The sequence below is a fragment of the Dromaius novaehollandiae genome, chromosome 1 (assembly GCF_036370855.1).
Source record: "Dromaius novaehollandiae isolate bDroNov1 chromosome 1, bDroNov1.hap1, whole genome shotgun sequence".
Classification (NCBI taxonomy): Eukaryota; Metazoa; Chordata; class Aves; order Casuariiformes; family Dromaiidae; genus Dromaius; species Dromaius novaehollandiae.
Window position 1 is genome coordinate 91,622,464 of NC_088098.1, and position 20,363 is coordinate 91,642,826.

At 46.0% G+C, this 20,363-nt stretch overlaps 1 protein-coding gene across 1 annotated transcript in view; it reads left to right on the forward strand.

The window, feature by feature from the left end:
* Positions 1-2,476: 2,476 nt before the first annotated feature.
* Positions 2,477-20,363, forward strand: part of LSAMP (limbic system associated membrane protein) — a 1,021,997-nt gene continuing 1,004,110 nt past the window's right edge. Inside the window, exon 1 of the mRNA XM_064520180.1 lies at positions 2,477-2,896. Within this exon, the coding sequence (XP_064376250.1) occupies positions 2,830-2,896 (67 nt within the window). The 5' untranslated portion in view covers positions 2,477-2,829. The remainder of the gene's footprint in view (positions 2,897-20,363) is intronic.

The following is a 20,363-nucleotide window of genomic DNA, read 5'->3' on the forward strand; positions in this document are numbered from 1 at the left end:
GGATGTTGGGATATAAGTCTGACAGCAGAAGAACTTTGAAGCTGTGTATGGGGCTGGTGAGAAGATTTGTGAAGGAGTATAAATGGATATAAAGCTGTATCATATGTTGGATGTAGATGCTGGGCACTCAGGTAGAGGATGATGGACGTACAGAACAAATGGAAGGAGGGATATCAAGCGTATGGACAGTTCTAAGGGGCTGAAATTTACACAGCTGGTGTGGTATAAAGGTGCTGGCCTAGCTGGTCCCTGAACCTCTGCTGTGCCTTGGTGGGCATTCCTGCAGCAGCAAGCAAAACTGTCCCTTGCTCCAACCCTTGATGACCGATCATCATTATTTGATTTTGGCATGCTGGGTTCCAAACAAATCTGAGGGGCAATTTTATTTGCGCATGCACTCTCTTTTGGACCATACTGTGTTGATATCAGAGAATGAAAGCCTGGAAAGGGAAACCATGAAGAAGAAGCATGTTTCTCCATTTAACAGTTGACTTTAACCCACTTTTGTATTTTTAGTTTGGTTTTCTCAGGAAATGAAGCCTAGCTGATAGTATGCATCTATCCACTCATCCATCTGTCTTACCTGTTGCTTAAAAGTAGTGATTGGGTAATGCCCTACTTCCTCCACAGGGGGAAAGGCATGAATAACCCAGGTGGTATCTTTTCACCAGGCAGCAGCCAGCTAGGCCAATTAGTGTGTGCATATTGCATTGCAATGTGCATTTTGGTCTACTAGGAAACAAGGATGCACTTCTGGCCTAGCCACATCATGCAGTTTCTTTTTGCTACAGGGGATGTCATGTGGGATATGGTGGGATCTGGTTTGGATTACAGTAAGGTGAGACAGAGTTTAGAGACAGCAGTCAAGAGTGCATAGGAAACTGGGCTTTGTCAATTCTGCTTGCAGAACAACTTGCTTTAAAATGGTCTAATAAGAAATACTTTTTGGAGTGGCATTGTTTCTTTAATGGAGAGAATCCTATGCACCTTTAACACACATACTTGCCCTAGTGTCCTGAAGGGATTCATAATGTGACTTGTTTCTCTTTGCAGCTACAGTTGTGGATGTACTTGCAAAGATGGATTTCTAAAGATTTGCTGACACCTCGCATAAAACTTGGGAAAGACTGGATTTACAGATGGAGTGGCTGTTGATGCATGTTGCACCTGATGGTACTTCCTGCCCCCAGTCACTCTTAGGAAACCCCTGGTGGGGAGCCTTGCAATGTCTTTGCATCTATGTCAGCATCTTCTGTTCCCACCTGAAGGCTCCTTCATTACCCAAGGCTTCCTCAGGTTTTGCAGGAGCTGCCTGTTGTTGAAGATGGGGTCGCTCTGAGCGAGGCAGCACAGCCTGAGCTCCTGCCCGTGGCCATATCTGTGCAAGTACATCTCACCTGCTAGCTTCTGCCTGAAGTTTCAGCCCCATGAGGGGCCAACTTCCTTGCTCGCCTGTGGGTGGCAAGCAACTTCCGCAGTCTGGGAAATGGAGATTGTCATCCTGTAGCTGTGGCATCAGCACGGGCTGCCATGGCAACACCTGCGAGGGGGCATGGTGGTCCAGCGGAGGGGCCAGAGAGCTGGGGAGCCTGCCCCCAGGGCTGCCACCCTGCCTTTCCAGGGACTGGCTCCTGAAAGGCTGCGCTGTCACTGCCTCTTGTGGCCTCTTCATCCCCAGCTGTGAAAGGACACCCTCTTTCGTGAAAAGCCTGGAGAGTGACTGATGAAAAGCCCAGTGTGAATGTTAAGTAGTACTTCATTACTGCTGTCCCTCTCACCAGAAGCAATGGTTTCAGGGGGCAATGGAGCTATGGGAGCTAATTACTCCTCCGGGGAAAAAAAAAAAATTCATGCTCTGGTAGGAGGAAACTGTACTTGAAAGGAGAGCGGTGATGGGAGAAACCTTCTGTGAACAAACAGTGGCTTTGCAGGCTGGATTTCCTAAACAGAGTGATTCCTTCTGGTCCCTCAGAAATAGCACAGAAGTTGCTGGAGATCCAGACAAGATTAATGCAGCCCAAAGGTTGCTATCTTTCCTATAGGCCTGGGAAGCTCTGTAATTACAACTGGTGCGTCTGAATCTTCCTCTGGCCCCTCAGTGCTGCCCAGCAGTGACACTAGCGTAAGAGAGACCCTTGCTTCAGAATTTGCCAGGCAGAACTCTGCTGAGAAATCAAATCTGCCCCGCTGCTGCTTTTTTGTTGTTGTTTGTTTGTGGTTGTTGCCTTGATGCGGAATGCAGTCCTCCTTCACCGAGCAACTTCCCCATGGAAGTTGGAGCCCGAGGGAAGCCTGAGCCCGGCATGGTTCATAGACCTGTGATCCAAGAGATACAGTTGCAGAGGAATGAGAGAGCCATATTTCTATAATATCATATATTTATATATATAGTATATATGTCTCTAAAAAACTAAATGATCTGACTTGCAACACTAGGTGGCAGAGGTGGGATCTTTTCTGCTCTGAGCACTGCCCTATAAGGCATTGCTTGTTTAAGTACAGTCGCATTTAGTTGGAGCTGCAGGAGCGAGAGACAGGGAGATTCGTTGTGTTTACAGCCAGCGCAGGCTACGGCGAGCATCTGCCCTGGCCCCCCCTTTCTCCAGCCCTGGAGGGGGAGAGCGGGAGGCTATTTGGGAATCCGGCCGCCGTGGGTCAGCTGTCGCCGTGCTGGGATTGTCAGAGCTGGTAGAGCAGAGCCCAAGGGGACACTGAAGGGAGACGCGAATCCCATTTTATTTGAGGAGAGAAAAAAAATAATAAAGAAATAGAGAAGCAAAGAGCCGGAGGAAAAGGCAGAGGAAGCGGGGCGAGTGAGAGTTCAGAAGCATGAGGACCTACTGGCTGCACAGTATCTGGGTGCTGGGATTTTTCCTGTCCCTCTTCTCCTTGCAAGGTATGTGCCGAGTTCGCTCTCGCAACCTCCTCAAACCCATTCACTTGAATTGAGGCTGATGGACTGAGGCTGGCTTGAAACATGGAGCTGCAAGCTGGATCTATTTAGATTCCTCTCTCCTCTGATTCCCCCCCCCCCCTTAAACCTCCCCCCGTCAGGAAATAAGCCAAGGAGAGATCGCTGCTGGTGAATCCGATGGTTAGAGGGCACTGCATGTGACTGACTTTGCTGCTGTATTTATGCTTTTGCAGAGGGGGAGCTGCGGGGGGGGGGGGGGGGAGGTAGGGGGGACACTGGAAGATATGCAAAGGAAAGAGAGGTGGGTGAAGGTGAGTATCGCCTCCATCCACAGCCCTCAGCACTTTGGGTCACAAGTACTGATGCTCCTGGATTCTTCACCTTCCTGATGAGATCAGTGTTAAGGTCTTCTTTTTTTTTTTTTTTTTTTTTTGTGCCCCCCGCCCCCCCCCCCCCCCCGGGGCGGGGGGACGGAAGGGAACCTCTGTCTTTTTGGTCTGTCTGCAAAAACACTATGTTCTTCTCCCTCCACCAGGAAAAAGAGTGGGAGAGGCAAAGGCAGGAGAAGGAAATTTGGATATGGGATTTTTGTTCAGTGGAGAATTGCCAGCGGGGTTTCTTGCTTTAAGAGCCAAGTGTGAGTATGGGATTTTGTTTGAAGTGATGACAGACATGATAGCTGTTTTTGAGATGCTTTCTGTAAACAGGAGTTAAGGGTTAATGCATCCCATGCTGTATTATAAATACATGTCATATTGCACATATAATCATGCCCCCAACTCACAGCTTATATACGATCTGCACTCATTCACACATACCCATGGTCTCGTGCACACATACGCACGCTCCCATTAATATAACATAGAAGATGAATAAACTCACTGTGGCACACGCTGTTCTAGCTCCCTCGCACATGCAATTCCTGGAGTGCCCATCTCACTCTTTCCCCCTCCCTCTCTCAAGCCTTCTCCTGTGTGCTTTCTCCATCCCGATCACTAGTGTTGGTGCTTGCTTGCACATATAAACCTCTTGCCTGTCCTACTGCACTGCTCTTGTAAGTGCGCGTGCGTGCCCGCATATGCACACACGTGGGCACACACATGCAGAGTACCTATATGTTCTTTATTTATGTATCCACCTATCTGGCCTGCTCTGTGTCTCACAGTGCCTTGCATTCACAGTGAGCTATGCACTCAGGGTACTTTGCTCTGCCTGCCTTCGCCACACATACACAGGGCTTTTCTCTCTCGCTTTCTTGTGCATGTGGTAGTGCGTGAGTGCAGTGCATGCAGACGTGCCCTGTCACAGCACCCTCACTTTTCCCTTGCTCATACTTTTACACAGTTTCATGTGCACCAGCCCTTTCTTTTGCCTCTACTAAGCAAATTCCCATGCAGGCATGTTGCCTGTCACACACATGCTTCTGTTGCAAGTGCTCCCTTCCCTGTCACAGCTGTGCGCACTCACTCCAAAATCCCTCATGTTCTCCCTGTTTCTCACGTTTACCAAGTGGTCCTTTTCACACAGCCTTCCCTCTTCTGCCTCGAGGCTGCATGCACATGCTTTTTACTATCACATATTTTCTCTCAAACTTGCATTCTCTGAATCCTGGATTGCCAAAACTGGCACCAGTGCCTTCCAGCTGACTTCCCTTCTGTGAAGGGTCCATTTCTGATAGGGGAAGAGGAATTTCTCAGTGCAGAGGATGTGTGGGGGTGAGAGGAGGACAGTACTTGTGCAACACAAGTAGCTGGTGTCAGCAGTGAAGTTCTGTAGCTTGGTGTAAACTTCCCTCTGCTTGGAAGGAATAGGCACAGACCTAGCGAGGACAGTGGACACTGGCAGCTTGCACTGACTCTGCACACCACCTCTCTCACCGATGGTTATTTCCTTGTCAAAAGATGATGGTGTTTGCTCCACACAGTACTCCTAAATCACAAGCCTTCCCTGAGCTGTGACCAGAGGATTGTGACTCTAGCACAACCGGGAGCTGTTCTGATCCCTCCTAGTAACTGTAGCTTATGCCAGGACTGGAGGTGGTTTTAATTTTACTTTCTGTTCTGGTGAGTTACTATTGCCACAGTTGTACCAGCCACATCTATCTTGATTTTTGAAAGCATAGGCAGGGAAGAGTCCTTTGGGGGCTGTCTTGCTGTGCACCCTTTTGCAAGGCAGAGATAACATCATTGCCCACCCTGGGCTTTGCAGTGGGACTGGGGGGAAGAGGGTATGTGTGAAAATCTGGGGCTGCTTTTTCTACTGCTCCCAAAATTCAGATGTGCTGTAAATCAGCCCCAAGTTGCTGCTGATTCTAGTTTCATAGCTGGTGGTAGATTTCTGCCCTCTAACCTGGAGTGTGAAGGTATGGGGAAGCAGGAATATTTGGGCTGCATGGGAGGAGCAGAGCATGTCACAAACAAGCCCAAAGGTATTTGAAGGAGTTAAAAGGGGACAGGAAAGTATTGTGCCCTTAAAAGAAGTAATGCTTATTGCAAAGTAATTGTTACTTCATTTAGAGCAGTGGTAACAAGCTTCCAGCATTTCTGTAACCTTGCTGAGTGCGACTGCATGGAGCTCCTACCCTAAAATACTGCAGGAGTGACTCTGGAAGGCAGTGACCCCCATCGGGCTGCTTCTGAGTGTTTTCTACGTGCATCCTACCAGAAACAAGTAGCCAGCTGAGCTTGCATGTTTGCAAGATATCCAAAACTTGCCTGTGCCTCCTCTCCCCCTTTTCCTTGCTGTCCACTTGGGGGTGCAGCAGGAGTTCCTCCTCTTGCTCTGCTCTCCCACCGGCCACGGAAGAGGAGGTGACGGGGAGCGGGGCTGGCGTTGCTGGGCACAGCCAAGCTGAGATTGAATAGTGAGGGAGGGCGGCGCAGAGGAGGAAGCGCAGCAGAGGTGGTGGGAGACCTCGGGGCTGCGCGGTGCCAAGTGATGAACACAAGCTGCCTCTCCAGTGCCGGTGCCAGGGCATGTGTGACCGCCTGCCTGTCCCCTGGCTGCCTGGGCGTGGAGATGGGCTGTGCCCCGCTTTCCCTCAGTTAGGGGCTCCAAGTCTTGGACAGTTTGTTTTTTTTGTTTGTTTGTGTTTTTTTTTTCTTCCTCATCGCTGTTTCCTCAGCTGTGAGGTTCACGATTCCTGTGTTTCCCTGCTGATGCTCTCCTAGCTCTTCATTCAGAGGCAGGTGGCTCAGAGGCAGGATGGTTGTGCCTCCTCCATCATGCTCCGGCCTTTATGCCCTATGTAGGCTGGAGGAATAAAAGTATCTATCCACCCTGGCTTTGCTGGCAGGTGGGATTGTCAAGGGACATGCTGTAGCTTTTCCCTTGCATGGATTCTTTGTTTAGCTTAGTGTGTCCAGTAGCTTCCAATAAGGATCCAACTCGGGAATCAGACTCAAAAGCTGAATTTTTTTTTTCTCCTCCGAATAAGAAATTGTGCGTGGGGGTGGGGAGGAGAAACAAAATGATTTACGTGTATGAAACTTATGGTTTGATCGTTTAGAAGAGGTTTTGTTTTGATTTTTTTTTGGCTTTTAACTATTATTACTCTAAATCAACTGAGCTGTCAATATGAAAAGTTATTCTGACCCCCTTCCCCCCCCAAAGCTTTTATTAAAAAAAAGAACAAAAAAACCCTTGACAAGTTACATATATAACATTTTCAGCATTGCTTTACATTGGAACATTGAAAAGTCCTCTAAGCAAACTCTTTCCCTGGAAAAATAACAGCTGTTTCAAATCAGCAGGTTTTTTTTTGGGGGGGGGGGCACAGATATTTGATTTAAATTAAAAAAAAAAAAATCCCAGCCTGTTCTAATGAACCTCCCCTCTTTACTTCCCTCTACCCCACCCCATTGATTAATTGCAGGAGATTGACTTTTGTGCCCTTCTTCTTTATATGCCTTCACAGCCAATGTAGTGAAGTAGATTCTTTAGGAGAGGACATGCAGAACTGGTCTGCATAGTATGGATGGCATTTATTTCTGATATATTTTTGAGCTGCTCAAGGGTATTCATAGGTGAGAAATGAGTCTGATGAAAGAAATCATGAGAGCATTTGGGTAAGTGGAGTAGGATGCTTTAGGCTGGTATGCAGTACACATGTTTTCTGGAAAGTCCTGGTGTTTTGTTTCTTTTTTTTTCTCTTTTTCTTTTTTTTTTAAACATTTGTGGGCAGTGTGCATGTGAAAAATGGTGCATCTGTTAATGTGCAAGGTCTGTGCAACCTGTATGGATGGAAGCATGGACCTAAGTGTTTCTGTGTGGATATTGTGAATAGAGTGGGAGAACAGAGAGAAGAGTAGGAATGCGTGTGTGTGCGCAAATACAGTGACAGTGTGGTGTATGTGTAACAGTGTGTGGTGGTTGTGATGCATTTGGGTAATGTTTAGACATCACTGACAGGAGAGAAAAGTCTTTTTCCGCTCTCTGGAATATACTTTTCTTCCTATCTGTTTCCAGCTGTCTCTGCCTAATAAATCAGAGGACACTTTCCCATACTGGATTATATTGATGAGGTAGTGACTCACTCAGCTGCCTTGCATTCCCTTAAATGATGAAGAGGTTCAATACCTAAAGCAAAACACTTGTCTTGTAGTTTTAAGACAGGGGAAGCAGAGAAGGCTTTTTATCTGCAAACAGGGAGCATTAAAAGGACATCCCAAGTGTTTTTTTCTACTCCCATCCCAACACTTGCAGACTGTTTGAGTCAATAGTTACCACCCCAGTAATCACCCATTTCCTCCAGATGTTATAAATCTTAGCAATCCACGGCTTACTCAGAGGGCTTTATTATGAGAACTAGAAGGTTGCTTTATCTTTTGGTATCTGAGATTTCCTCTCACATGAGAGTTTTACTAGTCTTGCAATACATACCCTAGTCCCCATGTTTGTCAGAGCTCCTCTTCAGCCTGTGAGTACCCATGCATATGATAGTGGTCTGAGGAGGGAGATCAGTTACTGAAGAGCTACTCTTTGCACCTCATTTTTGACCTGCAAGCAATGAAGCTCTTCCAAATCTAATCCATGATCTTATTTCAATGGCAGAGCCAACGCTTTAGAAGTTCAGATCTGTGTCCTGCGCTGGTTGTGCTTCCTCTAAGGTCCTTTGTCTTTCTAGTATAGATTGTCTCCATCCCTCAGCAGATTCCCCTTGTGCAAAGAGTGATTTTTCTAGGAATGAGTCTAAACGTGGCGTTGGCTATGGCTAGCTGTAGGCACTGGGTCCTCTGAGACCTGCAGTTATTTAAGAGACCAGAGTACTCTGGGACGCAGGTGAGGCAGGGAAAGGGACTAAGCCAGTGCTGGTGCTGGAGAGCTGTGGTGCTGCATACTGACTTGTATGCTATTACTCGATACCAGAAAGTGACATCGGATAGGTAAGAGTGAATAGAAGGGAAGCCTCCTTTTCTCAGCAGATTTAAACATGTGATGAGCTTTTTTTGTGGAAGACGATGAGCTGAAGTCATTGGCTGATGGGGTTGCTAAAGGACTGAATGATCTCACAACTTAAGTGAAATCCTAGAGAAGGGCATCCTAGAAGAGTCTGGGGAAACCTTCCATGTGTGCCTTTGAATATGTGGGCACACGCTTTCCAGAAGATGGCCCACTTTGCATACAGTGGGACTGCTGGTAGGATGCAGAACTGTGTGGTCCATGGCCTGTACAGGAAGCACTAATCTTTGCCTCTTCAGTACCCCTTTTCCTTAAAGCAGTATGCACCATAGTTTTGCGTGCTGTTTAGACTCAGTCAGTGATGGCTTGCTGATGTACTCTCCCTGCTGTCATTTTATCTGGGGTAAAGAGAAAAATCAAGCACAACAGAGACCATCTTGTCCCACTCTGATAAGGAGTAGATAAGGGCAAGATGGAGATTGTGTGGGTGAGCATGTGAGACTAAGCCCTCTCCTGCTGTTGGGGGAGACTGAGATCCCTGCAGATGGTATGGAAAGGAAGACGAAAAGTTAGGAATTGCTAATCCTGCAAGAAAAGCTGGGAATTAGTGATTCTCACAGAAATGGGTGAAAAAAGAGAAATACAGGCTTTGATTCTGTGCTATGCTATTGCACTGTGGTGCTCTGGGGGGCTGTGAGAAGGAGCACCATGGGATCTGGGCTTGTGATTGATGCTGCCTTTTGTGGCTTGAGCAGTCTGGATCTGTGGTATTTTCCTGTGAGCTCCCTCCAGCAGGTCAGGCAGAAGGGAGGGCAGCATTGCCCCACTCATCTGCATGAAAGGAAAGGGAGTAGCACTGTGGGGGGATGCTGGTTACATTTCTCTGGGCCAAAGGAGTGTTCTTACTGGCTAAGACTTGCAGGGGCTCGCAGTGAAGTGGCTTTCTGGTCAGCTCTAGTGCTGTTTAAAAATTCCCACCATACAGAATTTTTCCATGAAAGAGCCACTTATACTGTATTTGCTTATTCAGTTACCGATCAGCACAGGACAGGGTTTTGCTCTAGTTTTCAGCTGTAGAAGTACTGGACTTTGAATGGCATATCTCGGAGGAGATGGTTTGGGGGGGAGAAGGCAAGGCTATACATATTGAGTTAGGGCAACCTGTTCCAAAAAAAAAGGTGTTAGTATTAGAAGGTAGACTTCAGAGGAATGGTTTTGGCTTTAAGCAAAGGGGAGTATAATTGGAGGTGTGGGCTCACAATCTGGGTTTTTGGAGGTTCCTAGATCACTTAAAGCATCCCAAAGAAATTCCTCTGATGGCTTGTTTTTGAAACTGACTCCTTTGCTTGGGGTGTGCTTCTGCCTGACCTTGGAGAAGCAGGTTTCTTCATTCCTTCCAGGTTTGTTAGCACTCTCCCTCAAAGAGGGAGATCCCTTTGCCTTTTCTGATGATGCTGTTTTTATTCCTGGGAGGGGGGTACATGTGGCCCCCAGAGCACAAGCACTTGTAGTGATGGTGGGTTGCAGACTGAAAACAATTAGTCCTTACAACCTATTGGGTCAATAACTATCAACTATGTTACTGTATTAAGTATATTAACTATAGTCTTCTGTGTGCCTTCTGGCTGCTGCACCTGCTGGAAGCATGGCTGCACTTGGCCTTCAGCAATTGGCCCAAAGCCACACTGTGAGTGAGAGCAAGGGTCTTTCTGACTGTTAACCTTGCAGCCAGTGCGCTGAATTACCTGACTTCTACTTGTGTGGGTGTCAGTGAAGCTGACCATGTGGATATACAGTTGACTGTCTGAAAAAAAGAGGGATCTGCAGGTTAGGATTTGCTCCCAGGAAGGGGGATGGGAGAGTATTCCCAGCATCTGTGGGGGGGTTTTGATGTGTAAATGTGCTTAGACTTGTGCCATTGTGGGTCCATCTAGCTGAGTGCATACATCTTTGCCTTGTAAGTCTACTTTGTTGCACCTGTATTGCCACATCCAGTTCTATTCATGCCTGTATATGTGGTCTGTGCATCAAGTTATGACCAGGTGCCATTGAATATCTCCTCTTTGGTTTTTGGGAAGATGCACATAACAAACAGAAGGTAACAGTGAATGTGTGTGTGCATTTGAATGTCTGTATGTGACAGAAAGTGCACAAATCGAATGATAAAGATGCTTCTGCTATGTTAACAAATCTGGTTCAGAGTTGTATTTTGTGCAAGGCAGATGCTGTGAAATGTTACTTCGGTGGGTGAATGTAGCATGATTACTGATAGGGATATCTATGAAACTGTGTCTGCTCTTGGAGTGACCATTATTCATAGCAGATTTGCATCCTATCTTGACGTGGTAAGAGATGATTGCCAATGAGACAGAGCTGTTACTGTGGCTTGGCTGCCCCTCCTCATCTTTCCAGTGCCTTAGTGTAAGGTGGTAACTTAGTCATGCTTCAGTCACCTACATGTGAAATGCAGTGTAGGGAATGGAAAGGAAATATTTGGCTCCTGCACTTCCATGGCAGAGTGTCTAAGAACAAAAGAAGGAAGAGGAGGAGAAAAGAAGGCTTTCTTGCACATGCAAGCTGCACCATTTTAATTACACTGACATACTCGAAAATGGTACAGCCTGACTGAGCCAACCTTGCCTGTATAGCTGTGCTAGTGTACTGTATCAGCAAAGCATTCCTGGGCTGGATGCAACTTAAACTAGCAAACCTGCACTTTGGCTGTATGTGCAATAACACAGTCTTGCCAGTTTAACTGCAACAGCAAGGACTCTGTCTGCAGTAGCTGTGTTTTGTCACATGTCAGGTTTAGTTAGGTGAGTACAAGTTAGCAGGATAGACCTGGCTGCAGGCATGCTGTTATGAGATGTTCTATACTTGTTCTAGATGCTCCCTGTAAGGGACAGGAAATAGTTAGACTGGGAGAGTCTTTGCCTGTAGCTGTACCAGTGTAACGCCTTTTACTAAAAGTAATTTCTCAGTGGTTCAAGAGAGGGAGGGAAAAAAAATCTAAAAGGTAAGTTACACTGGTGTAAGAGCTACCTATAGCCTAGGCCTACAAAGAGAGGGAAGGAGGGGAACATCAGGGAAGTCAAAGTGAGGATACAGACCCCCTTCTCAGTTTCTGACTATCCTAGGTACCTACTGGTGACTGGTTTGTTTGTGATCCAGCAGCTAGAGAGCTGCAACAGATTGGGCTGCTAATAATATATATATAAAAAAAAATGAAATTCAGGCTGCAGCATGAGGTAAATGAGCTGTGGCATTGCCCCGGAGGGACCTATAGCTAAGGTCAGCAGTACAGAGTCGTCTTCCTTCTCTCGTTGTCTGCCGTGTGCGTACGGGAAAGGGAGAAAAGGCTGTTCTGGCTGGCCTTGCTCTGTCCTGATGTGAAGCTTTGTAGCTGCAGGCTTTCCTCCAGGCTTCAAGGGAGCTGTTATGGCCCCTGCTTGTAAATTCTGCTTGTCCCCTGCTGAACCTGAAGAGTTTTTAGTCCTGTTCTGTCTCTCTTCCCCTCTCCCTCCACTTTCACAAAAAGTGGAATTAAAATAAAACCACCAACAAGTTGCCTTAATCCTGAGGTGTTGCCTGAGCTGCTGTGGCAGAGGAATGGTAGTGTGAAAGGTGCTGCAGAGACAGAAGACATGAAGCTCCTGCTGTCTTTGCCACAGAGCAGGGATCCATCTTTAGACTGCTGGCTTTCAGGTTCATGAAGTCCTGGGGATGCTACGTGAGAAGAAGCTTTGAAATTGTTACAGGTGGAAACTTGAGAGGACTGTTATCTACAAGAGCCCTTTTTATGGAGCTGCCACCTTTCCTGGGTGCCTCGCACCCCACAGATTGCCTGGGAGCTGTCAGGAATCTCATCAAGTTTCTTTCTGAACCCTGCCTGTAGTTCACCAGAAGTTTGTTGAAACTAAAAGTTTTTGCAGAACATTTCTGCCTCACAGAATTGGCTTTTTCTAGTAAGAAAAAAAGATGTTTTGTGGGAAAAATTCCAACTTCAGTTTTAAGAACAGATTAAGGCCTAAGTGCTAAAGGCTTTTCTGCGATGTGTTATCTTCTGTCATAAGATTACATCAAAGTCTCAACTATCATCTAAAACAAAAAAGTTCCAAAAATTGTGGCCTTTATAGGTGTGCCGAAAAACTCAAAAATGTAACCTGAGTGCATCAGTGGCTGATGTCTGCCTTGAGTCTACAGACAGCTGAAAGAACATCCTCAGGGCTGGATCACCCAGTTCATCTCCCTGGGGTGTTAGGTCTGACCTCCTTCTGATAATACTGCCTCAGCAGAGGGTTTCTAGTGCAGCCAGCAAAGACTGTGGTAGTCCTGGCCCTCTTGAGCAAGCAGTCTGCTGCAGTTGCTGAGGAAAATACTCAGGGAAATGGCTGTTGCTGTCCTTGCCTCCTTGCTATCCTTGCCTTGGCTCCAGAATCACAGCACCCCTTTTCTGCTGGGGCTTGCCACAGCCCGATGGGACCGCAAGCTGAGCGTGCACCACGAGGAAGGGTTGCAAGTGGTGGCTTGTGCTGGTGTTAGGTAATGGGTACGCTCCTTGAGTTTAGCTAGTGACCTTTTCTGGACAGACTGCAGATTGTAACACTGGAAAAACAATGAGTCTTAAGTTCTAAAGAAGATCCTGCCTCCCCCAGCCCACTTCTGTTTGGGGTCAGATTTCCTTGAAAGAGGCCCAAGTCATATCTCTGGGGAGGGAATATGCATGGTGCAGGACTTGCATCTCGTGATGATGAAGTGCCTGGATCAGAGGGTGAGTGTGTGCATGTGTGCATGTCATGTGCAAGGCTCACGCTCTGATCACTGGAATTACAGTCTAGCCAGATAACGAGCTGTTGTTGTTTACAGCACTTGGTTCCGGGCACTCCAATTCCAGAAAGATGTAAACAAAATTAGAGAGAATTCAGAGGAATGCAGTGAAAGTGATTAAGGGGCTGGAGGGACTGACTTAGGAGGAATGCTTGTGAGAGCTAAATATATAGCTATTTGGCTAAATGACTAAAAAGGAGTTATGCTAATGATCTAGGCATACTGGGAAGGCATGAAGAATTGCATAGTGTGGACTGAGAGCTAGAAGGAATTCTCATGGTAGAAAATTTGGAGGAGGGAAGAGGAAAAGCATTGGCAGGAGAGAAAATATACCTAATGGAAAGGAAGAGATTTGATAGTAAAATAGCCTTGTTAAGGGATGTGGTGGAATTGCTGTCATTTGGGATATCTGAAGTTTGGCTGGGCAGGGCCCTGGAGGATAACCCGTGTGCTTCAAGCTTGAAAAGGTCCCTTGAGAGACAGTCTAGATGCCTTAATAGATTTTTATGCCATCGTTAATTTCTGAACCACAGCTAATTCATCCAGTCTAACAAAGAACCATATTCGTTAAAACATTTTGCTTTCTTCCCTTCTATTATTTCTGCTGTGAGGCAGATATTGGCACAAGGTAGACTCACAAGGAAGTCTTCTGCTCTATTAACAGAAATGAAATCCTGGTTATCAACAACTTAACTCCCAAGCCTTCCCCCGCCTCCATGGGATTTTGGTTCTCATCTGTCTGACAGGTACATAGAGGAGGCCTCTTGGACACCCAACAGGATAAAATCCCAACATCTGTGACCACAGTTCTGTGCTGTCAGCTGTGTTAGGCTCTGACAGGTTTCCCACTCCCACCATGTGATACATGTATATCCTTTGACCTTTCTTTATCTCACTTCTTCTCAAAAAAAACTGAATAGAGGATTAGTCCCTCCAAGCTCAGAAGCTGATGTGGTTGAGCTCCTGGCATATCACAGGAGCTGAGGCCCAAAGGAACCACCCATGATCTGAAGGGAGCTGGGCTCACAAGGGAGACAGAAGTGCAGCATGATGGTTGAAGATGATCAAGTTGATTGGTGCGGGGAAAATCAGCCACCTGGTTTGCTCTTATCTCACTCAAGACAGGAACTGAAGAGTGAAAGCTAAATGGGTGTTGTTAGTGGTTCCATTTAATGCTTTTGTGGGAACAGAACAGCCTGAATCGACAGTGACTTCTGTCATGGTTGCTGTGCTGGCTGGCACTGTGGACTTCCAGAGGTAAAAGACATAAGACAATTTAGCATGAGTCAAAGAGTCAGGATACATAATTGGGATTTTCCTGACTATAGGTTATTTGTGCCATGGATGCAGACCCAGAGTTCATCACAGCTCATTAGCTCAGGTACGTCATGCTCCCTAGCAGGGTGGGAGAGCTTGTTAGCTCCGATTTGGTGCAGCAGGAATGCCACTAGGCTCTGGCTCTGAAACACACCCTAGACGTGAGTTGAGGCTGCACTGAGCTTTCTGATTTTCACATTATATCTCCTCTTTAATGAAATAGGAAAGTCCTGGAAGGAATACAAAATCCCCCCTTTGCTTTAGGTAGGTTTAGTTCGCTGTATCTGTGCTGAATGGGAAAACAGGGAGGTGTGAGAAATTCAGTAAAGGATGAAGAAAGGAGAAGATTGGAGACTCCAAAGGTGAGAATCTGCGTTAGCAGAGACAAGTTGCTGCTGGATGAGTAGGATGCATATGCATGAAGGCTGAGAACTTGAAATACGTGTTCAAAGACCAATGGACCTAGTGTTTTCTAGGTGTTATTTAGGCAGTCTGTATGTGCTTTCACAATGCTCTCTAGTGGCATAGATCATGGAGGGGAATGAAAGAGCTACTACTGCTACCATTAGTCAAAGAAGATGTCTTCTGCTTTTAGAGAGCTGGAATAGATGTTTGGAGCCTCCGGGGTGAGGGTTCTTCAATCCTGGTTTGCTGAGGAGAGAGGAGTGGAGTGGGAGAAGGATAATTTGTCTGGTAATTGTGTTTGTTGCATGAGGCAAATGGATTCGTTACAGCACCTTTTAATCATTGTTCTGTGGGATTTCACTAATCTCATTCGACCCCCCTCAGCACGTTTGTCACTTCACACTGAGCTGTTGAGGCAGCATGTGATATTGCCTCCTTCTTTAAATGGCAGTGCAATGTCATAGCAGCAGGAGGCCTTGAAACGAATTCCCGCAACGGGTTGCACAGCTCAGAGCTGTGGGATTGCTCTATAGACAGCATGAACTTTAACTCTGTGGGGAAAGGAGAGACCAGGATGCTATAAGAATGAGGAGGGTTGGCAGTGAATTTGTGGTAGTATTGCTATGTGCGGAATTTTATATGTGTTTGGGGGAGGGGGAAGAACCTTCAAATTCAAAATCTAAAATAACCTAAACATCCCTTCTCTAAAATTCCTGGTCTAGAAAGCTAAAGGCAGTGCTGTTTAAAGGCAAGGTAAACAGAAAGGGAAAATCTTCACAAACAAAAAGTAAAGATGTGTTTGCTTTACTGTTATTCACAGGTTCAATGAAATGAAAAAAGTGAACGGAAGTTGTTTATTTAGTAGTCACTTTTTTTAGTAGTCAGAGTAGGTACTGTGGAAATGATCATGCAGATTCACATTTCCCAAAGAAGTTTCTGTTTCAGTGTATGTTTTTTAAAAACTGGTATTAGTAAGGATTTCTCACAGCTAGGATCCTTCTGTTGGAAGAAGTGGAGACTGATTTCATCTCAGTGCAACGTGAGCCATCCAGGTCTATGTTCCTGCTCCAAAATAGAGCAGAAAGTGGAATGTAGTTATCCTACAGTTCAGAAAGCAAATCAATCCCTCTGCTTTGGACATACCTCTTTTCTGTTTCCCTTCTTTTCTCCAAAAGACAGAAAACTCAGTCATATTTTTAGCCACCATACATAATCCAGCCTGACTGCATTAGCTCTGTGACATCCAGTGTTCAGTGTGGGGCTTGCATTAGTTGCTAGATAAGAGGTGAACAAAAAGATCTGCTTCTGCCACACAGACACAGAGAAAAAGCTTGCGCTGCCAAAAGGCACATGTGCTGGGTCTCTCCTCTATGGCTTGGTGTGCTGAAGGCCAGGCTGTTGGAGAGCCCCTGCTTGTGACAGTGGCAGAAGGGTGTATTCCTTGCAGGTGTTGCAGCAGGTGATGCCACAGGGACAGTGCCAGGGGCAGAATGGGTGAGGAAGGAATGGCCGTGTTGCAATGGCAGTTCTCAAGCTCTTTAAGGGGGGTCTGGGGTAGGATTAAACTGGCAGATTAAACTTCACCCAAATATACTAGTTTCTGCTCACTGCTGCTGTGACTTTGACTGAAATGAGGGGCCAAAGGGATTTTTGTGGCCCAGCGGCTTCTGTGATGTCTGCCTCCTGCACCAGGGTTATACCCAGAAGGTATGATCTTAAGTTTGCTGGAAACCGTGAGTTCAGCACCTCAGCTGAGGTTTTAGTCTGTGGCTTCTGTTGTTGTCGTGGAGTGGAGGATTTCCTAACACCTCTGACTTTTTTTTTTTTTTTTTTTTTTTTTTTTTTTTTTTTTTTTTTTTTTTTTTTTTTTTTTTTTTTTTTTTTTTTTTTTTTTTTAATATAATGAAAAACAAGGAGTAAAGATAGTTGCCAGGGTTCTTTGCCTACTTTAAGTAGACTGGGAATGGAGTCCCTAATCCAATTTCAGAGAGCAGAAGCTTGGACCTGGATTTGCACTGCCTCTATCCAGGAGATTAAAGACCTGTTGCTTGATTTTAGCTATGTTCTCTAGTACCTACTCCAGCTGGAGGCAAAGAAATTCCTAAAGTGGTGCATTTCTGTGAGAGAGGAAGAAAGGGAGAATGGGTTGTAATGTACAGGTGTTTTGACGAAAAACAGTCCTGCCATCCTGAGTGTGGATATGTTTACCTTTCTGCTGCCGCTGTGAAATGCAGCTCATTCCTATCTGGCTTCTTCCTTATGTCAAGGGTATTTCTAACACAGAAGCCACCATCCTCTCCACAATGACAACAAATCCCTCATGGGGGCCAGATCCAGGGCTTTAGGATTGCATAAAGATAGCTGTCACATGGCACATTATTTAGCCTGCAGAAGCTATAGAACTGGTGATAGTGTGCAAGAAGCAAAGCATAAGCATCTACCTGGATCCTCAGATCCCATAGTGTCTTGCAGTGCGGGCTGGCAGTTAGAAAAAACACCTTTTCATGTATAAACTTGAGCACCTTTGAGTTGCAAATGACGAAGAGACAATAAAACACACTTTGCCACTTTCACAGAGACCCTTTAGAACTGCACTTTCAATTAATTCTACCATATATGGCCAAAGTCGACAATGCATAAAACTTTGATAATTTCCCATTTTAAAAATGTATTGGAAAGTCTTCTTTGTACATCTTCACTGAAAATTTCATGAATTGCACATTTCCTGGTGTTAGATGTTCAATAAACTTAAATAATGCAGCAATTTACATCCAGAAGGTTTGCTTTAAAACCATGAAGACTGGCTACTTCTGTTCCAGATTGAGAACAGCTCTTTCTTCTTAAGCCTTCACTGGTTAGAACAGACACTTGTTTTTCTGAAATGGTTTGAGATTCTGTGTGTGACTGTACAGACCTTGCAGCAGCAAAACCCTGATGTAAAGAAAATACCAAAAGTGTCTGTATTTAACAGGGCCTCAACAATATCCTTCTTTAGGCTTGATGTTGCATCCATGTTGGTTTCATGGGCATCAGAACTGGATCTAGTTGGAAGTTTTCCAGCAAAACTTTTTTTCTGTATTTTAGCACCTTCACAGTTAATCAGGGGAGTAGAGGGCAGAGCAGGCTTGAATGAAACCAGTTTGTGAAATCCAGATGGAATTTATAAGCACATAGTATTTTCCCTGCAGGAGCAGGGAATATCTTCTGGGATGTTGATCCAAGGTGAAGTCCCACTTTGAGAGGATGAAAATACAGGGAGTTCTGTGCATTGATGCTGACAAAACAGTCTTGGAGTATCCTTGTCATCTCAAGCAGCATCCTATTTCCACTCCCTAACTCCCACTTGGAAAACACTATTTTCACCTTTTTCTGGCTGACCTCAGAGAAATAACCCAAGGTGTGAGGTGTGAAGGGGGATGCTTTAAACACCCATAGCTCTTGCTCTCTGGAGTACTCTCCTCCCTTTGAGCCATCTCATTCCATGATTTTTCATGGTCATCCAGTCTTTTAATCCTCCACTGGAGCCAAGCTGAGGCTGTAAGGCTGCTCTACCACACCCCTGCTTTTCTGAAAATGATCTCTGTTCTCCACTACGGATGAATGGTAACAAGGGAAAAACAAAACCTGAACTCCCCTGGCAGTCCTGGGACAGCATTGCTGCAGATAGACATCCGTTCTTAAAATGGTCCACTGGCTGTGACCACAGTGATTACAAAAGGGGCATCTTAAAATTATTTCAAACATCCCAAGCAATGCACGTAGCTTCTTGGCAGGAAATAGCTTCTGCTTGTTCCTGCAGTGCTGCTCTGTGACCTCCATTGCTGTTCATATCTAAGGAGACCAAAAATATAGCACACTATCCCTTCTTTACAAAAAAAGCCAGGCCTTGCTAATCCCAGCTGATCATGTGGGGACTGAAGGCTTAAAGATTTACCTAAGGCGACTGGCTAGGTCAGTGGCAGAGCACCACTGGGGAGTACCCCTCCTCTGCCTGGCTCTCCTTGCACAGCTCTCCATTAAGTGGCCAAGGACGGGACTTCCTGGGCTCAGACATTCTCAGGCGCTGAAATGGGCAGCGCGGGTGACTGAAAAGGTGAAGCAGAGATCTGAGGGATAGGGAAGTGGCTGCAGAGAGGGAGGCTCCCTGGTGTGCATAAGGAGACATCTGGAAGCCAGCTGGGGAGGAACAGGGGTGCATTTGACAGTGGCGGGGCAGGTAATAAGAGCACATTTGCCGAGCTTTTGAAGTCCTGTTTGTTTAATGGGAGCTCCTGTAAAGGCAGAGGCTGCATAAGCCATGAAGAGAAGATGGCTTCTCCGAGGGCCCTTGCAGCTGCACTAGGCTATGATAACAGAAATTAACTTCATCTCCTTTGTCTTGCCATGTGAGTGCCCCAGAATAGTAGTTATGAAAACAGTGCTGTTTAATATTGTCTTTGATCGAGCAATCCGACGGGAGCCCTGGGCTTGTTCTGCTCAGCTTTGTTAGTTGCAGACCCTAAGGCAACAAGCCGTTGCCTTCAAAGCTTAGGCTGGCCTGCGTTAAGTGTGAAGCACACAGCAGAAATCCCAGTTTGTCAATTCAAATGGCACTCACCTAACAGCAATGCCTGCATATTTAAATGAGCAGCGAAGTGTGGGAAGCAGGGCATGCATAGCTATCCCCTCTGGAGAGAGCGTGTCTCAGGAGCTGGAGAACAAGACAACGCCCTCGAAAGACCCAAAAGGAAGCAATGCAGGATGGATTCCCCCCCCCCCCCCCATTGTTATCCAGTGTTAATATGCTGGGTTTTCTGTATTTCCTGCCAGCTGGCCTCCTAGCACATTTACAGCTGGGCAGACTTCAAAGTGTGTGCAGTGGAAGAATGGCATCGCTGGAGAAGGAGGCTCCAGGTCCTTTCATTCACCTGCCGAAGGAAGAGGCATGTGTCTTTGCCTCAGTTGTCCTGCAGGCATCACGCGTACACCTTGGTCTGTTTCCATTCAAGTCAGACACTAGCCCTTGAAGTAGCCAAATCTGTGAGTGAAGGAGCTAACAAGAGCAAGGTTTGGAGTTGTTCACTTGCCTTCCTTCACTAGCAAATAGTATGAAGGTAGTTATAAAAACATGAGCACTGGTGGTGGCATATGGAGTGGCTCATGAGAACCACACGGGTAGAAATAGCGCATCTGTTTCTAGGCTGCTGATCACCCGGATGCTGTGTAGCCTGTTTGGACCCAAATGCAGTGACTAATGGTCTCTCTGCAGGCAATGCTGAGAGATGGGATTTTATGCTGAGCCAGGGACTGGTGTATTTTTTTTGTTCAGTCCCTTTCATTGCTTAATTATGAGACTCACTCTGCTTTGGTTTCCCCTTTGTAAAATAGGGATGAGCTCAACTTTTTGGGTGGTTTTGTGGGACTGATGAAAGTTGTAAATATGCCAGTAATTCTACTGATTCCTCACAGACCCTACTTGTTAATTTACTTAGGACTGTTGACCATAGTGTTTAACGTAAAT